The sequence below is a fragment of the Myotis nattereri genome, assembly GCF_964212035.1.
Source record: "Myotis nattereri genome assembly, chromosome: 4".
Taxonomy (NCBI): Eukaryota; Metazoa; Chordata; class Mammalia; order Chiroptera; family Vespertilionidae; genus Myotis; species Myotis nattereri.
In genome coordinates, this window is record NC_138079.1 from 43,871,200 (window position 1) to 43,895,237 (window position 24,038).

General features: G+C 39.5%; 1 protein-coding gene and 1 pseudogene across 4 annotated transcripts in view; one reads left to right on the plus strand and one right to left on the minus strand.

The window, feature by feature from the left end:
- The first annotated feature begins 1,150 nt into the window (after positions 1–1,150).
- Positions 1,151–24,038, plus strand: part of RASGRF2 (Ras protein specific guanine nucleotide releasing factor 2) — a 187,754-nt gene continuing 164,866 nt past the window's right edge. For all 3 annotated transcript variants that reach the window (XM_081088646.1, XM_081088647.1, XM_081088648.1), the window contains exon 1: positions 1,151–2,524. In XM_081088646.1, the coding sequence (XP_080944772.1) occupies positions 2,237–2,524 (288 nt within the window). In that variant the 5' untranslated portion in view covers positions 1,151–2,236. The remainder of the gene's footprint in view (positions 2,525–24,038) is intronic.
- On the minus strand, positions 22,791–23,413 carry LOC308518063 (splicing regulator SDE2-like; annotated as a pseudogene). Its single transcript has one exon. The product of its transcript is annotated as a splicing regulator SDE2-like (transcript).

Here is a 24,038-nt window from a genome sequence, read left to right on the forward strand (position 1 = left end):
TGTGTATTGTCACAGATTCATGGCCCAAAAAAGGATTTTATTATTTTTTTTCACAATAAACACTTCATAGTCAACCATTTTTATAAGTGACTAAGGGGAATAAAAAAAATGTATATAGCAGAATCAAGTACTGGTGCTCCCTGGGGCTTTCAGAAGCTTCCTACCACAGCTGCTGGGGACATTATTTCCCTTTCACTTACATTTTATAGTAGAGGGTCTTGGTTTCCTGGATGTATCTGCAAGATTTGTTAATCAAATGAATTCCAGTCCTAGCAAGGGTGTCGAGCGTGAGCAAACGTAGGACAACATGGCTTCTGGGGACAGATTCTTCCAGGGGCAGCCAGTCTCCCTTGTTTGGGTATTTTTTTATGGTTAAAAACTCCATGCTGAAATTTTAGCTTCCTTTATCTTAATCCTGAGAAATCCCTGTCATAGATAATTATAGTTTAATATGAACTAGTGTAGCAAGGCCCATTGGATCAAAGTCTTTTCTGTGTCCCATAGTTTCAAAATGGCCCAACACACTTTGTTTACTAAACATAACTCTTCATCTCCCTGTGAATTGTTTTCCCCGCCTCTGAAGCTCCAAACCACAACCCTCACCCCTTCTCCATAGCTCAGAATAGCAAATAAACCTTAACTGACAGATTTTCCTGAGTCTCACATTTGTATGGAACCCCCATATGTAAATATGCAATAAATTTGGTTATTTTCTCCTGTTAATCTGTCTCATGTCTAATTAATTTTTAGGCCAGCCAGAAGAACAGAGAAGGGTAAAAAGAAAATTATTTTTCCTTCCCTCTAGAGCCAACAGCATCTGATACCTTCCTGGGAACAGAGGGGTTGCACTCCATTCCTGTTTTAGGTATAATAGTGCAAGTATGCGGGGAAAAGTCAAGGTTGCCATTATGCAAAGCCACTTTGTGACTCCACCCCCTGCCATGACACATTCGTGGATAAGTGTGAGTGCATGGATGTAGCAGATGAGTATGTTTTCTGTGTGAGTGGGTTTGGGAAAGTATGAATTCCCATGAATATGTATGCATATGTTTGTGAGCTCTTGTGTATGAGTATGTGTGCACATTTTTGAGCGAATGTGTTTGTATGTTCATGTGTATGTGTTATTGTGTTTGTGTATTTGCTTGTGTATTTGAGTGTGTGTGTGTGTTTATGACTGTGAGTAAAAATGCATTGTGTATGGGTGTGTATTTGTGTGTAGTTTGTGTTGTGTATGAGTATGTGGAGTGTAAATGTGTGCATGTGTCTGTTGCGCACATGTGTGAGGTTGGGCGTGTGTATGCCAGTATGGTTGTGAGTGTAAATGTGCTTTTGGATGAGCATATCAGTGTGTGCCTGTGGGTGTATTTGTATATGGGTTTGTATTTTTGTGTGTAGGAGTGCACATTGTGGGTGTGTGTATATGTGCGTGCATACTTTTCTGTGTAAGTATTGTGTATATCTTTGTGATTGTATTTGTGTGTATGAGTGTGTGTGTCTGTGTATTGTTTGTGTGAGTGATGTGTGTATAATTGTGCCAATGTGAGCATTAGTGTTGTGACTGCGCAGTGTTTGAGTGTGCATTTGTGTGTATGTGAATATATATGTCTGTGTGTGCCAGCGCGCGTGGGAACGGGTGTGCGCCGTCGCCACGCGCCTCCACCTCCCCGCAATCCGCCCCATTGCGCCCCATTGGCGCAGGAGCAGAGACAGCAGCCCCGGCGCCGGGTGAGCGGGCTGCACGCTGCTGTCACCGCCGCCGCGCGCCTTTGCCCTTTAAATCGGTCTCCAAGCCGATTACAGCTGATCTCCCACGTGACGTTTTACCTTCTGTCTCCCGGAGCGAGTTGCCCGAGGACAGTCCTCCAGATCTGCCGCGCGTCGCGCCGCCCCAGCCCGCGGCGGGGTCTGCGGCTCCCGCAACTTTGGGCAAAGCAGCGGGTGGCCCGGGGGCCCCCACGGGGCCACTCTCCCGGGGAACGTCGGAGGCTCCCGGGACTTCGCCCGGCCAGGAGGGCGGCGGTAGCGGCGGAGAACGTGCCTGGACGCAGCCCAGCGCCCCTCGGACCCGCGCGGCGCCGCGCCCCGGAGGCCGGCCGGGGTGCCCTGTGCGCAGCGTCTGGAAAGGGGGCGCCCTTTGCCAACCTGGACTCCAGCGAGCGAGCCCTGGGGGGAGCCGGCCGGGAGATGGTTGCGAGGCAGGGGTGAGCCCCCTTCTCTCCCACCCCGTGCCCTCACCATGCAGAAAAGCGTGCGCTACAACGAGGGGCACGCCCTGTACCTGGCCTTCCTGGCCCGCAAGGAGGGCACCAAGCGCGGCTTCCTGAGCAAGAAGGCAGCCGAAGCGAGCCGCTGGCACGAGAAGTGGTTCGCCCTCTACCAGAATGTGCTCTTCTACTTCGAGGGCGAGCAGAGCGGCCGCCCGGCGGGCATGTACCTCCTGGAGGGCTGCAGCTGCGAGCGGGCGCCCGCGCCGCCCAGGGCCGGTGCGGGACCAGGCGGCGCCCGGGACGCGCTGGACAAGCAGGTACCACGCGCCCTCCGTCCCAGCTTTCCTGCCTCCGGCCGCGGCACTCCCAAACCCTTCTAAGCCCGGAGGCCCAGGGCTCCACCGAACCCTGGGTCCATGCCTGAGCTTCCCCTGCTGCGTTAGCGGCCCGGAATCTGCACGCGCCTCCCCGTCTCCATCCCTCCCTCTCCCCACCTCCGTGTCATCAGTGGGAATAGGGACTCGCCGTGACCCTGACAGCGGTCGGGACTTTTCAGCTTAGTTACTAACCACCCACGGCTTTCGGGAGGATTTAGTGTGGTAAAGGTGTTGACACCTGTTGGATTTAGATCGGCAAGACGGAACTAACTTATTTGGGAAAGTTAGGTGTCTCCCTTACCCGGCTGGTGAGAGCATTCTCTTTGCCTGCAGATGTTTGACCGCTGGCTGTGCAGAGAACAAGCGGGGCTCCCAGGACAGACAGGCACTTTCTGTTGTCTATTTTCAGTCTGTCTTTGTGGTTTATTGCCAGTTTACCTCGCTAACATTTGACCTACTGGGTCTAATTATGAAGGTAAATGTGTATTTAATTCCCTCAGGATTCATATTGGCACCACATTCCTGCTATGTTTAAACATGTGGGTATTTAAAAAAGACCTCTTCACTGTACTTTTAAATGAGTGCTTTGAAAACTGTTACCTTTTTATTCTGGACCATGATTTTGTTAGTTTTGCTACGTACTACTCAGGGAGGAAAAAGCCCCTCTAGATTTAGTAACTCCTGCACCCCATTCCTGAAAATGCGCAATTTGTCTTTTTTTTTTTTCCATCACCATTTGGCTATTAAAGTTAAAGCAGACTAATTTTATGCTCTCAAATGTTCTCACTTCGCTTCTAGATCTCCACCTTGGAGAAAATGAGGCTGATTGTCTTTGCTGTTGCATAAAAGCATTTCGCAGCTGAATTTTCTATGCGAGTCAGATTAAACAGCTTCTACTGAAAACCGCCTGGGGTGGCTGTGGGAGGGGCTGGCGATGTGATAAAGGATAAAAATGCCTACCTACCTACCCCCTTGGTGCTCAAAAAATGTGTACAATTAAGATGAGTTCAAACTAGATGGACCAGAAGTTTGATTTTTTCCCCCACTTTGGTTTCACTATAAACTATGAACAGACTTAAGTAATTAAACTTGTTACAGCACTTACAAACCTGAAAATTTAAAAATATGTCTTTTGGTTTTAAGGGCAAGTTGAGGGTCATTTGAAAAGCTGATGTCCAATTTTGTAGATATGGATACTAGAAATATAAGCTTAAATTTCAAGTCATTCATTCCAGAATTTAAATCATGAGGAGAAGAGTTTTGAGGAAACAGATTTTTTTCTCCAGGATCTATTTTTTTTTTCTATTGGTGAGATTTTATTTAAAGTTATGTGTTTCAAGGCCCCACAAGCCCCAAATAAAAGGTTTTTTTTCAAGTGTTGTCATGTCTAAAGTAAAAGAGACTTTAAATTACTCTGAATATATATAATTGACCTAATTCCAAATTATGTTTTCTCTTTGTATTTATGCTAATATCAGCAGATAGCACATTTATTTATTTGAGCTGGGGTTGGGTATGGCTGCCTGTTAGTTAATATTCTATGAAAACCAACATTTCTCTACCTGGGGCATATCTGAACACTCATATTCAAGACGGGTTTCTTTACACCACACTTTGCTAAAGAAATGCAACCTCCAGAAAGTTTGACTTTTATGCCACTTTCTAATGGCAGTCCTACACAGGTCATCTTATGAAACAATTCTCTCTGTTTATCAAACATGTTATGAGTACTTCTCTATCATTTCGTACATCTCCAAGAGGTTGGAAATGAGAACCTCTTGTGTTCGTAGAAAAACTGAGATGAAGAGAACAAACCTTCCAAATGGATTAGGAGTTGGATTGGGAAGTCTGTCGAACTTTGTCTTCTCTTAGGCGTGCTTCTGTGGCTTGGGTGAGGTTAGCAGATGGGTTGATGCTCTTCACCACTGCCTGTCTGGGTGTGTTTGAAGAATTAAGATGAAACTGTGATGATAAGAAACAAGAAAAACTTCCTACCTTAAAGCTACATTTTATACAGTTGGTCCCCTTTCAGTTAATTTGTGTTGCTAATGCACTCACTTCATCTCACACACCTAGACTGCTGGACCTTGTGAAACTGGGGAGTTGGAGGGTGGATGTGAGGCACTGGGCAGGGGTCCTCTCAAGGTCTGCTTTTCCCAGCATGCTTCTGGAGCTTCCCACATAAGTGTCTGCATCAGCCCCATAAACAAAGTTGAAGGTTAGGGCTTGAAATGTTACTTAGGGAGGCAAAGTGAGTTTCCTATACCAGGTGTCTATGTGACTTCTTGAGGCAAATTTCTTAATGTTTTTTTCTTCATTATTTTCTTCTGTTAATGAAATCTTTTTCTTAATATGTAAAATTAAAGGTTTGGCTAAGATGATTTCCAAGTTGCTTTCTAATAATGACATCTGTTTCTAAGGTTATAACAGACAGGGTGAGTTTTTTGCTGTGTAGAGGATGTGAAAGATAATTTCACAAGCTTTAAATATTACCAGTTTCTGTAATAAATACTGCATCTGAGAAGCTAAGGACAAGCAGGTGATTGAAGTGCACATTCTGATAAACCAGTTAGGTTAACAGATGTGCAAACCTATAGTAACATTATTGCCTGAATCAGAGACATTCTAATCATTCACATTGGAGAGTGACATATGGTAATGTCATTGACAGTTACTATAGTTGATATAATTTTTGCTATGAAATGCCTCTAATCATTCTTGCCAGTTTAAAATTCTACTCCTTCAAATAATTTTAAAATTCTAATTAACTGTGTTTTTAAGTGACCTATAAAAAGAAAACACTCATTGATTTGATTCACCCAAATAATACTTCAAAGTAAGTTGATTGACAAAAGAAAAACAATCTTTTTAACCACATCATCTTAAACTGTTTCCAGGCAAGAAGAAAAAAAGGAAGGTGTTTTTCACTTTCAAAATGTGCCTGGTTGAAGGAATATTTAGAGTGCTCCATTTTTTCCATAGTGTCCCAGTATTTCACTTTGGTAGGTTGTTGGGAGGTTGCAAGGTCTCTTATCAACCTTCCATAGTGGCTACTTCTTAGCGGTAGTTATGGTGATATGATCAACAGGAGTTTAAGTGGTGTTCTTTGTGTGTTGTTGGTACTTCTTTCTAAGACAGCTCCATTTATGGAAAACAAAGAACATACCTTTCATTCCAGGTGAAGGTATTTAAGAAAGAAGGGAATTTGCATTTAGTAAGTCTGTGGTGTGTGCCAGGCGTGGTGTTATCCTCCATGATCTCATCTAGCTTGAAGTTTACTTCAACTCTGAGAGATTAGTAGTGTTTCTTGCTTTTTTGTTTTTACCTATGCTAACACTGAGGTTCAAAGGGTTATTGGGAGATAATAAAAATCTACTCCAGGTCTGAAGACTGAATAATCTTGAAGACTGCCTTACTAAGGAGCCAATTGAAATCCACTGAGCTTCAAGAAATTTCAAATCTGGGTGGGATGGGAGTTGTAGTTGTAGTAGGTGAATCACTTTTTTTGTTCATTCTTATTTTCCTTTTGAAAACTACTTAATGGGCAGTTGCAGTTCTTGAGAAACACAATTGCAGACCATTACATTTTCAAAGAAAAATGGGACTTATGCTTAAGCAAACAAGTTTACAGAGCATTCATTTAGCTCAGTTGGGATCTGGCAAAGCATTTGCCCTCTGGGTGACAGTGCACATCTCAATCAGTCTGTTTAAGTGGCTGTGTCTGTCTTGCCTGCTAGCAGGAGAGACATATAGAAAAAAACCATCTATATTCTTATTTTTTGGGTAATGTTAAGTGTTCTCTTCAGCTTGATTTCAGTTATTTTTTTGGGAAAATGTCTCTTTAGTTCTGGAGGTTAAAGTAGTAGATGCATGTCAGATTTGTTCTGAATTGAACACGTTGATTTAATTTTAGAGGGATTAAATGTTATATGATTTCCCTGTCACCTTATGACTAGCCAGTCGTTTTAGCCTTCCTGCCTTGACCATAGGCAGAGGATTTTAATCATTTTATCAAATTAGGCAGACTTTCATGTAAATACTGAAACATTTGCAGAGGGTGGGGAGTGTGGATGGTGGGATTTCATTCTAGTTCATGTTCTTTAATTGATGCATAATAGCCAACTCAATATTTTCTTTTCAACCATGCTTATTGAACATAAATAAAGAAAATGTGGGATAAAATATTTGCTAAATCTTATAAAAAGTTTTAAAATATAAGTTAGGGAAAAAAATAATTTTTTACTGGAACTTTGTAATCGTTCTTCCATTTAAAGTTAAGAGAAGAAAAATCATTCTTCCATTTAAACTTAAGTAAAGTGGATGAGCAAAATTTAGTTATGTTAATTTTGGCTACAGTAAACATTACTATTTATATTATTGTACTTATCATTAAGAATTTAACATTGCCCTTGCTGGTTTGGCTCAGCGGATAGAGCTTCGGCCTGCGGACTGAAGGGTCCCCGGTTCGATTCCGGTCAAGGGCATGTACCTGGGTTGCGGGCACATCCCCAGTAGGGGGCATGCAAGAGGCAGCTGAACCGATGTTTCCCTCTCATCGATGTTTCTAACTCTCTATCCTTCTCCCTCTCCCTTCCTCTCTGTAAAAAAATCAATAAAATATATTAAAAAAAAAAAGAATTTAACATAGGAAAATCCATCTCTGATGCGACAGATTTACATAAAAATGCATTTTTATTGTGACAAGTATGTTTCAAGTGGGTTTCAATAAGTGGGAGCTAAATGCACTATTTAATGGTGGAAACTATTTGTAGTGTGATGACATAATGTTTTTCCTTTTTCAAGAATTAAGATATATTCCTTATATATCCTGCAGAGATATATTCCTTTCATTGGGTAATGATATGTCTTAGAGTAAATGTGATAACCAAATGTTTCTGGTTTCGTGAGTCAATGCTAATAGTTTATTAAAACAATTGTTGATATTGCAGTGTGTTTAAGGCAGATTATATTTTAAATTTGATTGTTTACGTATTTTCCAACAAAGTTGCCTTCTATAGTCAATATAAGTTTAATTTTGTGGAATACAAAACTTTAGTCTTATTTTGTAATGAAATAAGCCAGATGGGTAAACAGTATGGATTTACTCAGGTCTTAAATCCTAATTTTAAAATTTTAAAGTAGCTTTGTGTTTTTATGCCTGTTCATTTTTTTCTATATGACAGGGATATGTGTGTGTTTATTGAGTGTGCTATCTTTTATCATTAAATATTAAACATTTGTTTTGCAGTTATATGTGTTGGAGAAAACAGATTTAAAATTTCAAGATGTGAGCTGTAAATCCAATCTCTTTACAATTTGGGTAGCTTTAGTTTTCAGGAGTAAGGATGTATAATGACTACATTAAATTAATCACAGTATAAATTCCTCTCTGAAATTAGTTTACCTTAATTTAAGACTGCATATAATAAAATCTTAGTACTTAAAACTAGAAATTATATTTATTAGGTATCAATATAGCACTGTGGTAAATGTTTGGTTATTTTATAACATTTGGTCATTATTCAAAAAATTGACTATTATTTCAAAAATTCATTACATTTCAATTGGTGTAATTTCTAAATATTAGCTGATTGAGAAATTATAAATACATTATTTTGGCTCCACCAAAGAGCATATTTTAGCATTTTTGCTCAAGAAATTCAAATATGATTATGTATATGTTTAGAAAAAAAATAGTAGCAGGTTTTTCTTTTTCTTTTTTTATTTGAAAAAACATGGTGTTAGTAGTTGGAATGAAGATGCAGAAAGCACATGTTCTCACAGTTTTCCTTTTTATTGGCACTTGAAAAACATGATTCAATGAAAAATAAGAACTCAAATTATTTTTCCTAAACCTCCTCACAGTGAATGCAAAATACCCCAAATATACTTTTAGTGAGATGGCAAAAAAAAAAAAAAAGTGTACATTGATCTGTGTTTAGTTTAATAATAGTTCTTTGCAAACTGTAAAGGAAGAAATGAGAAAGTTGGGGAGGTGCATATAAGCATAACTTACAGCATCAGAGTAGAAATTAATGAAAGTTAGAGTTCTCATAAGATTGAGAAGACACAAATAAAATAGCAGTAATAAAAGCTATGACTAAAAATAAAATTGATTGATCCTATAGTGCTTTATTGTTTTGAAATGTAGGTCACAGTTTCTTTTATTACCCCTTCCATACTTACCAAGGTGACATTGCTGAGACCTATGATGCTGGAACAGCAGGGGTCTGAGGACTCTGGTTACTGGTACTTTGCATTCTTTTCAGGTTCCTGAAATGTTTTATTTTGACATTGTCTGATTTAATTTAGACATTGCCTGATTCATTTCCTGAATTGTATTTATGAGCCCATGCCATTTGTGTGACTAACTTAAACAGTGAGTTTAGTGCTGTCACATAGATGACCGATTAGAAAGGAGGAGGATTCCTGGGTGAGCTCTGTGGGAATGGGGAGCTAGCTAAAGCTCATTGTGCAACACCATAACTCATTACAAGAGAAGTCACGACGAGATAATGCCAGTGACACATGGGAATAGGAGACCGCTAATATCCAATATGAATTTTCTTTCCTTTAACTTTAAGAATATCAATGTCCAGTTCAGATGTCGGTATTGTGTATGGTTTAGCTCAGGAGTTTCACTGTGGGACTTTCAGTGTTAATGCAGCTACTTATGATATTGAGCAATTTCTCTTTCTAAGCCTGGACCCCTGCCTATAAGAAGGGGATCATGATAGTACCTACCTCATCGGGTTGATGCAAGACTCATAGGCAATAATCCACATCAACCTCTTATCATTGGGCCTGGCGCATGAAGAGTCAGCACATTTGTCAGCTGGTGTTCTTATTACCCCTTTCTATATAATTCTTCTTTGACTTCTCTTTGTTTTCATTACTAGAGGCACTCAGGAAGTATTTTCCTCCTTTTCTCTTTAAAGAATACTTTTGATTTAATACGCACTAAATAGAACAATTCAGGGAATGCCAATATACCCATCACCCAGCTTCAACAATTAACTGTCTGCTTTCTTTTTATTTCTGTTTTCCTACACACATTTTTGTTTTGTTTTTCTCTTAGACTATTTTAAAGCAAGTGCCGGACATCATATTATTTCATTCATAAATAAAGAAGTTTTTCCTTTTTGGCATAGCCCCTGTGTGGCACTGAAGATTGTACTAGATGTGGCTCTGAAAAGAATGATAGTGGAAAGAGTTTGTAATGTGTTTCTGTTTTAATGTGTGTTATTAGGATGGTTGTATTCTTTTGTTTTTTTGATATTATTATAAAGGAAAAAAACTTAAGTCAGTAGTGAATACATAAAGGTGGTAGAATTCACTTTCAAATAAGCTCTGGAATATTAAATCCTAAAGCAAAGAAATTTGAAATCAATTGTTTAACCGTGATTATGGTATAAAGGTATTTTCACAATTTGTCCTCACAGGGAAATTATTGGCGATTCTCTTGCTAAGGACTCTTCTCTTCCTTTTTGAGGTCCATTTACCAAACTCTCTCAGCGGGGCAGCTGGAATGGTCTTGTTTAGAATCAAGAAGAGCGCTTCTACCTCTGATGCCATTAATAGTGGCAGGATTTTACATAGTTTTGCAACATTTAGGATGTCATCCATAACCAATGTTTCATCCATCTTTCAAAATCAATTCCAAGACCCAACAGTTAGTCAATGTTATTTCAAGGCAATTACTAAGGTTTCCTTAATCAAGTGCCTAGTTTGTTTTTTCTACTGTTGCTAAACTTTTCTAGGGTTAGTTGGTTTCTGTCATATGGTTATTTGTTTTAGGCCCTTTTCATTACAAGGGAGATACACTAACTCAAGTCTTGAATTGTGGTCACCTCTGTGTGTGGTGGGGAGACAGTGGGAATTCTGTTAAGCAATATAAGGGTGCGTCTCGCTCACCTTTTATTGTGACCTAGCTATTCTTTGGCTGTTGGTACTGGCTGACCTGTTTTTCAGCATATTTATGCCTTTTGGTTCCCCACTGTTTTCTCACAGCTCTTGCTTCCCCCAACTTCAGGCTGCTATGCCCCTCACTGTACCAAATCAATGTATTGTAGCCTCTTTCTCTCTGCTTTTTTCTGTTTTAAGTTTCACTGCAACATCTCTTCTTTACTCAGAATATTCAGGCTTGTATTCTTGTGGAAGAATCTGATTGGCTCAGTTCACATTTTGGGCCTAGACAAAACCACTGGCCTCTGACTAGTCCAAGCATTGGCTGTCAAACAGCAGGGGCCGTGGATAAGGTAGTTTTTTGGAAAGAGTCGGGGTGTGATAGACATTATTATTGACATGTCTATAACATGCTAGTTAGTATTACTTTTACCAAACTAATATTTATTCATTTTAAGCCAAATTCTCTTTCTTCAGTAGCAGTTTTACACCCTTGTCAATATAAGATCTTTCCAATAATACAATTATGATCGATCTTCTGGGCCTCATTGGCCTCCTGTATTGCTTTGGGTTCATGGTCATATTTTTTACTTTTTATATTTTAATATTCAAATGTTATTTGAACATTGTTCTGTTAACAATAAATTAAATATAAAGCTCTTTTTCAAAGTATGGCATACATACAGAAAAGTGCACAAGTCATAAGTGTGCCACTTGATGAATTTTCACAAAGCAAAAATATTTATGTATTTTTAAAAAATTTATTTTTATTGATTTCTGAGAAGAAAGGAGAGGGAGAAAGAAATAGAAATATCAATGATGAGAGAGAGAATCATCGATCAGTTGCCTTCTGCAAGCCCTCTACTGGGGACTGAGCCTGCAACCTGGCATGTGCCCTGACTGGGAATTGAACCGTGACCTCCTGGTTTCATAGATTGATGCTCAACTACTGAGCCATACCGGCCAGGCAGTAAAAATATTTTTATAAGCAGCACCCTGATCAAACAATTTGATGTGAACAGCCCTCCAGGAACTAATCTCATATCTGTCCCTCTTCACTACTCCTAATCATGGGTAGCCACTATCTTTACTTCTAACATTAATGATAGCTTTGGTCTCTTTTTAACTTTAGCGTGGACTCATGCAGTAAATACTCTTTTGTGTTAGGCTTCTTTCCCTCAGCATCATATTTTTGAGATTCATCCATGTGTTGGGTGTTGCATTCATTACATTCCTTTGTGGTATTTTCCTGGGTGAGTACACAACAATTTCCATATCCATTCTTTATCTACTGCTTGATGGACATTTGGATTGTTTCCAATTTGAGGCTATTAACAAACAATATGGCTATGGAAATTGTGGTACAAGTCCTTTGTGAACATAGATGTTTGCATTTACATTGAGTATATACCCAAGAATGAAATTGTTGGTTCATAAAACATGCATATATTCAGCTTCAATAATTATAGCTAAATACTCTTTCAAAATGGTTATATCAATTTGTGTTCCCAGCAGAATTTCAGTTGCTGTATATCCTTGCTAACACTTGGTATCAGTCACTTTAGTTTTAAGCATTCTAATGGGTGTGTAGTTGTATCTCCTTTTGGTTTTCATTTTCATTCATCTGATAATGAGGTTGAGCACCCTTTCAAGTACTTATTGACCATTTGACTGTTCTCTGTTTCAAACTGCTTGTTCAACCTTTTACCCATTTTTTATCGAGCTGTCTTGTCTTATTGATCAGTAGAATTTTTTCTTTTAATTTTAAAAAAAATGTTTTTATTGATTTTTGAGAGAGAGAGACGGAAAGATTGATGAGAGAGAGACATCAACATCTATTGGCTGCCTCCCAGATGCTCCCTTGGCCCCCGCTGGGAATCGAGCCTGCAACCTGGGCTTGTGCCCTGACCAACAGGGAGTTAGAATCAGGGACCTCCTGGTGCATGGGTTGAAGCTCAACCACTAAGCACACTGACTGGGCAATCTGCAGAAGTTTTTAATATTAAGTTAAATTGTATGAATTACCATTTTTATATGTCAAAAATGGCTGAATATCAGAATTTCATATTGTTCATCCGAATGTATATGAAGACATGAGTCTTTTGTCAGTTATATGTATTGCAAATATTTTCTCATACTCTGGCTTGCCTTTCTACTCCCTTAAAGGTTTTAAAATTTAATGTAGTATAAGCTGTCTACCTTTTTCTTTTTGGCATCCATCTACTCATGAAATGGATGGGGGTGGGAACAACATCCATAGGTGCTCTTCGTGGAAGGTGTCAGAGCTGGGGTGCTCCCCTGCTGCTCTGTGGTGAAAGCAATCCCATGGATCACAGAAGACAAAGCAGTAAGCAAGAGAGTGCACTTGCTGCTGTTTTGGTTTGTCACGTTTTCCCTTGTGAGGAAGGCTCCAGGTCAGTTCTAAAAGACAAAAGGTCATAATGTTCTTTCCTCCCTCACACTTTCTTCTTCTGATGTGTTCCTTCCCGAGCACTGGGTATTGCTCTTCCTCTAGAATTTTGGCGCATACATGTAATTTGCACCAAAAGACTTACACTCCCCCCCTCCCCACCCCATCACCCCCCTGCTTGAACCTGTACCTTTCATCTAGAAATGTCAGGTGCAAGAGGGTCATGGGCACTTTCCTAAAACTTAACCAGAATTAAACTTGAATCCCTGACACCCCCTTTCAGTTACGCTGCCCCCTGGAGGGTGTGCCCACCAGGCTGGCCTGGGAGTGTTCAGAGAGAGAAAAATGCCCAGCAGTGGTAAGGACAGAATCCTCAATTTCAAAATGTATCTATATAATGCCCTATAACTTTGTCCTGATCATTACCCAGGAAGTGGCCAAGAAAGCATGACCCCTTCCTCAGAATACCTGCATTTAGTGCTCAAACGGCCTTACTAACGTGTATGGACCAGGAGGGAATGAGGGAGAGACAGTTAGACAGTCAGTCCATTGTTGAGTTCACAGATTAGTTTCAAGGGCCACAGTGTTGTGGCTGGAAATAGGTAGCCAGTAACCTGAAGAAGTATCAACAGTGGTGAGGCAGCACTGATGACCCTGAAAGGGTTCCAACGTCTCATGCAGCCAATCTCCCAGGATCAGGAAGGGGTTGACCCCTTGTGACTTGGTCTCTTCTACTGTGAGACAAACAGGTCAACTTTTGCCAAGATCACAAGTCTGCCCTGCATGGTAGCCTCTGCATTAGACACAGAGTCAGGCTCCATCAGCAGCTTCGTTCCAATGGGTTCCCATGGGCATCTACATGAACGTTCCAGACAGTCCAGTCAGCAGGCACGGTTTGTCCCCAGGTTCATGTTTCCCAAGAAGAGTCTTTTTAAACTGCCAGTCTGTAGTTTTCCAGGTGGGAGACCGAACAGCTATCCCATTGGCAGCAGCCCCGAAGTCTCAGTTTTGCCCCCTGACTGGATCAACGACATCCGCTTTTGCTTCTGCATAGCTGACTCTGAAGCTGAATACCCACAGGACCCCAGCAGGTACGAGTGGGTTTCAGTTTAGCCAGACTCTCAGTGAACCAGGCCCAGACATTTAGGGAATCTCTGTGAATTGAGGGCCCCATTGAGTCGCTGGCTTGGCTTCAGGTAGCTGAGCAGATAAAGTTCCCTGTAGAGGGATGATTGCTGTTTTTTGTTTTTTGTTTTTTTTTCTTTTTTAATGTAAGGCTGAGATGCTGCTAAACATAGACCAGCAATGTTCTAGGATATATTTTTTCCATTTGACAAGCAAGGTTTGGCCCTTCTTACTTTATTAGTTCATGAGTCTGAGTTGATTCATTCTAAAATGGGAATATCTGGCTGGAGAGCTATAAGGTTTCTATGGGCCAGTTTTGACAAGGGTTCAGCATAAGCTAATAATTGCCTGCATAGCTTGTAATTTTGTTTGAATGCTGGACAATGTGTATGAAAAATCAAAGAGATAATTTGATGCTCTACATGATGTTTTTTCTTCAGGGAGAATTTACTTTTGCTTTCTTGCAGGTGTTAGTGTGGGGTTACATTAATCAACTAGAGGCCCGGTGCACGAAATTAGTGCACTCGGGGGCGTAGGGGAAGTTCCCTCAGCCCAGCCTGCACCCTCTCACAGTCCGGGAGCCCTGAGATTGATCACCCCAAAGAGGTAGGCCCCGCCCACCACCGCAGCCCACCGATCCGTGGCCTGGGTCTCCCTCTTGGGGTAATTGTGGAGTCACCCGATTGATCACCCTGCTGGCCAGTGGCCTGGGCCTCCCTCTGCGGGGTGATCATGGGGCGATGGCCGGGCCCCTAACCAATCACAGTGCACCTGCCTTGGCTGGCCTGGCACCAGTGGGTGTCATAGCATGGTAGTCCGGATGGTTGTTCTGCTGTTCGGCCGTTCACTCGATTTGCATATTACGATTTTATTATTATAGATTCTGGAATTGAACTGGTGAAAGCATTTTTATGTATATAGTCTTTCTGTTCTGAGCCAAAGTATCTTTTTGTATTTGTTTTGTTGGCAATTTTCACCTGTTGTCTCTGGAACTGTGGAGTGAAAGGGTTGAACAGTAGCACCCTGTGATTATAGTGCCTTGGCTGTAATTTCCTGCTGTGAACACTATTATAAAAGTTCACTCTCAGCATGCCAGCTTGAGCTGAGACCATCCTCCTTCACACTCACCTGCCATGCACTAGTCTTCCAGTGCTAAAGATGCAATGGCATTCCACCTGATTGAATGGCACAGGATGCCCAGTATATTGAGGCAAAATTCTTGAGTTCAAGTTCTGGATCCATCAAATCCATTGACTGGATTGTCAAGCTTAGTCATTTTCTCATCAATGGGCACGATAATTCGCATGACATAAATAAAGTGGGATTATTAAATTAATAACCTAAGTGAAAAGTGTTTTGTAAACCCAAATCCTACAAAAATATTATTTTAAATACTTAACAATTACATTTTTTTTCACTTAAATGAGGGTGGTTTAAACAGCAACTCAGCTGAAAGGTTGGTTACCACAGATGTGTATTCTGTTAATTTTTATGTTCCATTTTGAGAACCAGCTAGCTTCTCTGCCCAGTTTGTAAGCATCTTTATGAGTCCAAGTTTAACATTTTTTATGGAGACTATTTAGTGGCTGACAAATTCCTGAAGAAATGGTTGGAAGATTACTTTTACTTACTGCAGGAAAATATTAAAAGAATAGATTAGTGAATGGGTTTTTCTTTGTTATTTAAATCCTTTCTTTTGTATAGGTCCTTCTGACTGTAATAAATATTAAATATATTAAAGTGAAATTAATAGGGGATTTATTCAGAAGCAAAATGTAGCTAAATTGATTTTGTGCTTTAAAAGTTTAATTTTTTTTTTACAGAGAATGTTTAAAATGTATACTGAAAAGTCAATAAATCCACAGCTTACTCATTTTTCTCCCTTTTGATAGAAACTGCCATATTAATAGAACATTCTTTTTTTTAAAATATATTTTATTGATTTTTTTACAGAGAGGAAGGGAGAGAGGTAGAGAGTTAGAAACATCGATGAGAGAGAAACATCGATCAGCTGCCTCCCGCATATCCCCCACCGGGGAAGTGTCCGCAACCCAGGCACATGCCCCTGACTGGAATCGAACCCGGGACCCTTCAGTCTGCAGGCCGACGCTCTATCCACTGAGCCAAACCGGTTTTGGCTTAATAGAACATTCTTAAAAGCAGGCTTTTAAAAATAAAAGCAATGTTTCTGGGGATCTAAGGTACAGTGTGGTGACTATAGTTAATAATACAAATTGCATCCTTGAAATTTGCTAACAGAGTAGATCTTAAATATTCTCTCTCTCTCTCTCTCTCTCTCTCTCTCTCTCACACACACACACACACACACACACACACACACACAATGATGTGAAGTGATGGCTTTGTTAACTAAATCTTATCAGAGTAACCATTGCACAACATATAGTGTATAAAATCATCACGTTCTTCATTAAACTTACACAATGTTATTTGTCAATTATATCTTCATAAAGCTAAGGAAAAAACGGAAGTCAGTGAATGGATTAAGGTAATGTATATTTTTTGACTCCATGAGATATATATAGATGTGACCGGTTGTTCTGGCACTATTGAACCCAAGAAGATACCAGTCAGAGTACCTATAACTGTATTCCAGTTTTGTGAAAGAATAGCGAAGGCACTATGTAATTTCTTGCACATTTGGTAAGGGATTTATTCAGAAGCAAAATGTAGCTAAATTAATTTTTAAGTGAAATATAGAGCTTGTTTGTTTATACACAATTAAGTGTCAAGAACTAAAGTTTGAGATCTTGAATCTGTCCAGGTGTCTCAGACACTAACTTATGAACCCAAATAGACCTCTGCCTTAACTAGTATGCAACCTTCTAATTTTATGCAGTTGTAATGGAAATTAGAATAGAAATTATGATTAATATTTTAAAAGTAAATAATGATGTGTGTATAATTCTACTTAGCTTTCAAACATTTTGCCCATTTGATTTCGTAATAATTCTGTTACTTGTATTCCTTTTAAAATTTCTCACTTTTAAGATACATTATTAAAATTTAAGCTATTCTCAAGAAAGGAGTAATGTTTATTGTGTAAAATTTGAAAATCACAGAGAACTATAAAGTAAGAAAATTAAAACCTGAAATTCTGTCACTCAGAGAAAACTATGTATTGAATTGTTGAGGGATTTCCTTTAAGGTTTTATTTTTTCTGTGTATGTACATAATAAATATATACTTTTTAAAGGGGGCATACTTCAGGTCACATTGTATGTCGAGTTTTGGATCCTGATTTAAAAATAATATTTTTATTAATTTTAGAGAGGAAGGGAGGGAAGTGCTTCCATTGAAAATCTACTTGGAAAGATGGTAGATATTACTACCATCTGATCTCTACTGTGATTGGTTTTATCTTTCCCTGAAGCCCCCTTGGTCCACAAGATCTTTGGTCACTAAAATTCACGATGTTGCTTTTTCATACAACTACAACATTATCCACATTTTTGGCAGTGGGTTTTCATATTCTTCCATTGTGGTTAGAGAATGGCAAATTTGACTGGTAATTTTAGCCTGTCCTTAAATTTGATAATGCTACCTTTTATGATTTAAAAAGACCAAAACAAAACAATTAAACCCTCCTGAGTTAGGATACTCATTCGTTCCTACCCTTAATGTTGCCAACAGCTGCCTTGCCTCCTTGGCCTTATTGTCAACTTTTCCACTGAAATTTTGGCCACAATCAGAACTCCTGAAAGAATACCTCTGAACTTCTTACCCACTGTGGATTTCAATAAATGGGCTTTCTAGTTTTGATGTTAAAACAAAACATTTTTACTGAAGATTATTTTAGGATCTTGGAAGGCAAGTTTGTTGGGAGACTGTCACTTTGAGTAAGGGAAGAAGGTCCATTGGCTTTTCACCTGGCAGCCTTGCTGGCCAGCGAAATGGGCCGCTTCCAGAGAGTCCACTCGCCACATGCCCTGTGACCCCAGTCACCAAATTCTGCGGTATTGCTGCTAATGACATCCCAGTAAAATCCAGGCAGGCATTTCCCAGATACTTTGTAACCTCTTTTGCACATTTGTCTGAAAGTCACTTAAAGTTTTAGAGCTATGTATTTATATATCGGCTGTGTTACTGTCGTCCCAATACAACCACAACTAGTTATTTACGCAGTTGCTGTTAAGAAGTGAAAATCTGCCCTAGCCGGTTTGGCTCACTGCATAGAGCATCAGCCTGCGGACTGAAGGGTCCCAGGTTCGATTCTGGTCAAGGGCATGTACCTTGGTTGCGGGCACATCCCCAGTGGGGAGTGTGCAGGAGGCAGCTGATCGATGTTCTCTCTCATCGATGTTTCTGGCTCTCTATCCCTCTCCTTTCCTCTCTGTAAAAAATCAATAAAATAAATATTAAAAAAAAAAGAAGTGAAAATCTTCTATTTTAGGTTTTATTAAGACTTGTTATTTTTCATATTATTTGTCTAATTGATAGATACCACAGCATGGGTTCCAAGCTTTCCAGGACAATCTTGAATTTAAGATATTTTTCTCAGTCCCGTAAGAGCATTTGGGTACTCAGGACATGGGGTCATGATTTGCTTTGGAAATTATGGTACCTGTACTTCCTGATAGGTTTGAAAAAAATCACAAGGTGCTGGTCAGACTCTTAAATGGCATGTTCAGCAGTCCATGTGGTACAACTGAGATGGAAAGAGACTTTCTTACAATGAGGGGTGCTTGTTGTTGCTGAGGCTTGTGAGTGCACTTGTGCGTGTGTGTGTGTGTGTGTGTGTGTGTGTGTGTGTGTGTATTGTGGTGCTTTAGTAACTAACCTCCTGTTTAGAAGGTATCCCATACATACTAAAAAGCGCATTTTTAAAGTAAAGCATCTAGTTTCAATGGGAAAATTGCGATGTATTACATCTCTTTAGAGAGCAATTATGTATGAACAATTATGTGTGTTCCAAAGGGAAGCAGGAAGTTGGACCAGGGTTGAATTCACTAACAGAGCCCCACAGTGACAGGGCCCATGCCTGAAATGGTAGGTCAGGTTGACTAGTGGGGCTTTTCTGCCTCACCTCCCTGTGGTGGCTTTTAGGAGGCCTTGATGTGTTATACGCCGGACCCCCTTCATCAGAGTCCTGGCACTTCATTCCTCATGTACACAGTACACTAAGCAGGCTTTGAGCATTTGCTGGAAAGCACTGTACTAAGGCGGATGAGAGAAGTTTAAGGTCTAATCTGTGCAGTCCTAAAAGTGCCTGTCTGTGGAGGAGATGAACTTGTGTGCTTGAAGGAGTTCTCTGAGCATGTGTGAGGCTTAGCAAAGGCTGTACATGTTCAAGGGAAAAGGACCTTTTTCTGACTTTGTGTTAGGGAGGGTTGCAGGAACATCCAAGGTGTTTATGCTTGTACACGTTGGAATTTGAATTAAAAAGATAACTTAAAATATCTTTAATAATTCTAAAAAATTTGATTAGATGTTATAAGGATATTTTGAATACACTGGGTCAAGTGACATGTATTACTAAAATTAATTTTACCTGTTTCTCTTTACTTTTTTTCTATGTAGTCATTAGCAAATTTAAAATTAGATATAAGACTTGCATTTGTGGCATACATTATTTTTCCATTGCACAATGCTGATTATAGTATAGCATCCAAGTTTATTGCCCACAGAGCTCTATTGTCAAGGAGTTTTTTGAATAAACCTAGCCGATTTTTCTTGGGGTACAAGTTTAGCAAGCATGACAGAGCCCTACATATATTCTGAGAGTTTGTGTTTTGTTGACAGCTAAACTATAATTTAATAGATGTAAACTTTTACCTTTAAATAACAACACACACTTTCCTTTGTGTTTTTCAAATGCAGATATATTCTCATTATGTATGTTTTAAAATCTATGAGCTATATTTTTACTGTGATGTAAAAATCATGACTTTATCATGTCTACTCGGATTCAGCAAGTCCTCTTCTAGGGTTTTGTCCTAAGGATACAAATAAATGAATGTGTAAAAATGTGCATATAAGGATACTCATTATAGCATTGCCTTTAATAATGAAAAGTTGGAAACAGCCCTGATGCCCAACTATAATGTTTGATTACTTAAGTTGTGGAAAATCTACATAATGATATTGCCAGTATAAATGATGACAATGAGTTATTAAAGAGTACTTATAGGCAGTCGGAATTTTAAAGAGAAATATATGAATTTATTCTTCAAAAATTATGAAAGAAAAACAAGTTCTAACTATTCATACTGATTCTCTGCAGATTTTAGGTTATTTTAATTTTCTTCATGGCTACTTATATGTTCTAAGTTTCTGTAATAGACATGTATATCTTATATAATTAATTAAAATAGTTATTTGTCATTTAATAACTAAGTATGAAATAGCTCCTTGGAAATAGGAACAGTTCAAAGTTCTAAGTGAACATATTTATGTCACATGGGAATTCAAAAAATAGAATTTACTGTCATATAATAAGAGATATTAGATAAAAAACATTTTCCCTAGATTAGTTGCACATTGTAAACAAATGCTTCTAATAATAAGGTAAGTAGTCATTGGTAGGGAGTAAAGAAGTTTGTACTATCTAAAAAATGAAGTTCTTATTTGAAAATCTTCCGAGCTCTATCCTGGGTTCTCCACGTCACCACAATTGTGATAGCCAGTGATTTTTTCCGCTAAAATAATTTCCTGAAAATTTTAAATGCTTTGTGGGTAGTTATTTTTATGTGACCCAGTACAGGAAGGATGTGGAGGGGGTGGAGTACTATGGCAACTCCTGCCAGATAATGGAAAACTTGTTTGAAAGTGAACTAAGGCCACCAAAAGTAGTCTGAAGAGATTGCTATGTACAAAGCAAAGGCTTTTAAAAATATTATTTGATTTTTTAAACTTTATCTTTATTGTTGAAAGTGTTGCAGATGTCCCCTTTATCCCCTCCCCCCCATGATCCCCTGCCCCTACTCCCCCTTCACTGCACTATTGTCTGTGTCCATGGATTATGCATATAAGTTCTTTGGTTAAATTCTTCACATTGCTCCCCTCTCTGAAATATGTCGGTCTATTGCATACTTCAATGTCTCTGGGTCTATTTTGTTTCTCAGTTTATTTTGTTCATTAGATTCCAGATATAAGTGAGATCATGTGATACTTATCTTTCTCTGACTAGTTTATTTCACTTAATATAATATTCCTCAGGTCCCTCCCATGCTGTCCCAAAGGGTAAGAGATTGTTCTTTTTTATATCTGCATAGTATTCCATTGTGTAAATGTACCAGTATTTTTTATCCATTCATCTACTGATGGGCACTTGGGCTGTTTCCAGATCTTAGCTATTGTAAATAACACTGCTATGAACATAGGGGTGCATATATTCTTTCTGATTGGTGTTTCAGGCTTCTTAGGATATATTCCTAGAAGTGGGAATCACTGGGTCAAATGGCAGTTCCATTTTTAATTTTTTGAGGAAACTCCACACTGTTTTTCATAATGGTTGTACCAGTCTGCATTCCCACCAACAGCATACAAAGAATTATTTTTCTCTACATCCTCACAAGCACTTGTTGTTTGTTGACTTATTCATGATAGCCATTCTGGCAGGTGTGAGGTGGTACCTCACTGTTGTTTTAATTTGCATCTCTCTGATGATTAGTGACATTGAGCACTTTTTCATATATCTCTTGGCCATTTGTATGTCCTCTTTGGAAAAGTGTCTAGTCAGGTCTTCTGCCCATTTTTTAACTGGGTTGTTTGTCTTTGTTTTGTTGAGTTTTATGAGTACTTTATGTATTTTGGAAATTAACCCCTTATCAGATATACCATTGGCCAATTTGTTCTCCTATACAGTGGGTAAAGGTTTTTTTTTTTTTTTTTAAAAAATAGCTTTCTATTTATAAAATTAAATTTGTTATAAAAAAAACTTCTCACAGAAACGTCAGGTCTGGATGGTTGCACACATTTTAAAAATTAATTTTATTGGGGTGACACTGGTTAATAAGATTATATAGGTTTCAAGTGTACAATACTATGACACATGATATGTTTATTACATTGTATGCCCATCACCCAAAGTCAAATCATCTTCCCTCACCATATATTTGGCCCCTTTACTCTTTTTTAAAAAAATATTTTTATTTATTTCAGAGAGGAAGGGAGAGGGAGAGAGAAATAGAAACATCAATGATGAGAGAGAATCATTGATCGGCTGCCTCCTGCATGCCCCCGACTGGGGATCGAGCCCACAACCCAGTCATGTGCCTTTGACTGGAATCGAACCCATGACCCTTCAGTCCTCAGGCCAACGTTCTATCCACTGAGCCAAGCCGGCCAGGGCTGGCCCCTTTACTCTTTACTGCACTTCACCTTACCTCTGGCAACCACCATATTGTTGTCATCTGTGTCTATGAGTTTTAGTTCTCTTTCCCACATATGAGTGAAATTATGTGGTTCTTAGCTTTTATTGACTGATTTATTTTGCTTAGCATAATATTCTCAAGGTCTAACCAAGGAAATACCGCAAATGGCCATATTTCACCTTTCCTTATAGCTGAATAGTATTTCATAGTATATATGAACCACATCTTCTTTATCCAATACTGAATCGAAGGACACTTTGGTTATCTCCATGTCTTGGCCACCGTGACACATTAATTCTATAAATGTAATAATGGAAAAGAGGATAGTTGGAATTGGGTTATAAAAAATCAGCTTTAATATCAATAGAAATAATGGCCAAGAGTCAACCTTATACAGGTTCCAAGTGCTAGACTAGAAAGAAATAGGAAATCAGTTTTCTTCCCTTTGAAAAGCTGGCAAATAGAGGTGGGTCCATTTGTCCTTTGCCAGTCCCCTAACCGAGGAGTCTTGCTGCCCACTCCTGGAGAGTGCCCCTGCATCAGCCACGGGGTCATCAGTTCCCACTTGAGCTTCTTCAGACCCCACAACTCCATTTGTGTAACAGAGGTGAGTGTCAGTAAATCTATAGATTCCTGACCAATAGCTGTGTTCCCTGACTGGCTTTCCTTCAACTTGGCAGTGGGCATGTTTTCCCAGCTTCTCCTGGGCTGCCTTGGCAGCTCCTTCCCCATCAGTCATTTCTTTTGCCTCCGTCTTCTTACTCAGTCCAGCCCTGGCTGCTTCCTTTTCTATGGGACCTCTACTCTCTGCCTCCTTTTTCTCCTGGGTTTTCTCTGTTTCTGTAGCCCCACCTTCCTTTCCACCCACTCCTGGGTAGATGTCTCTCCCAGTGGAGCACTCCAGTCTTCTGAAATACCATTTCCAGAGTTAATCACAGGGCTCTGTAGTTTTTCTGGTGAGTCGGAGTCTGTACTCAATGCTCTTGCCCTCTGAGAACTTCTGGGAAATTTGACTGCCATTTCCATGCCACATTTCTGAACAGGAAAGCTCATTGCTGAAGTACTAGGTCCTTCTTCACAGTCATCCTCTCAACTGTCAGAGCCAGGCCCCTCCACTTCTCTAGTCCTTCCGTGTGGATTTTCTTTTCACTGCACTGGATCCTCCTGTTTTTGATTTGTTAGACCACTTCCCAGTCTCACCAATTTCTGCGATCCCATCTTGCTGGGGGTGGGGGGGGTGGGGAGCCTGCATACCTTGAGGACGGATTCCCCTAGATCAGTGATGGCGAACCTATGACACGCGTGTCAGAGGTGACACGCGAACTCATTTTTTTGGTTGATTTTTCTTTGTTAAATGGCATTTAAATATATAAAATAAATATCAAAAATATAAATCTTTGTTTTACTATGGTTTCAAATATCAAAAAATTTCTATATGTGACACGGCACCAGAGTTAAGTTAGGGTTTTTCAAAATGCTGATATGCCGAGCTCAAAAGGTTCGCCATCACTGCCCTAGGTGCTCAGCCACCTCCATGCACTGCGAGGTTGGTGAAGCAGTGCCTGAGGTCTGTGAGCTCCTGTTCCTTTCACAGCTTCTCCCTCAGCTTACTGTTTTATCCATTCAGCCATTGCTTTTCCATCATTGACATCTCATAGTTTCCTTCCACTGAGATCCC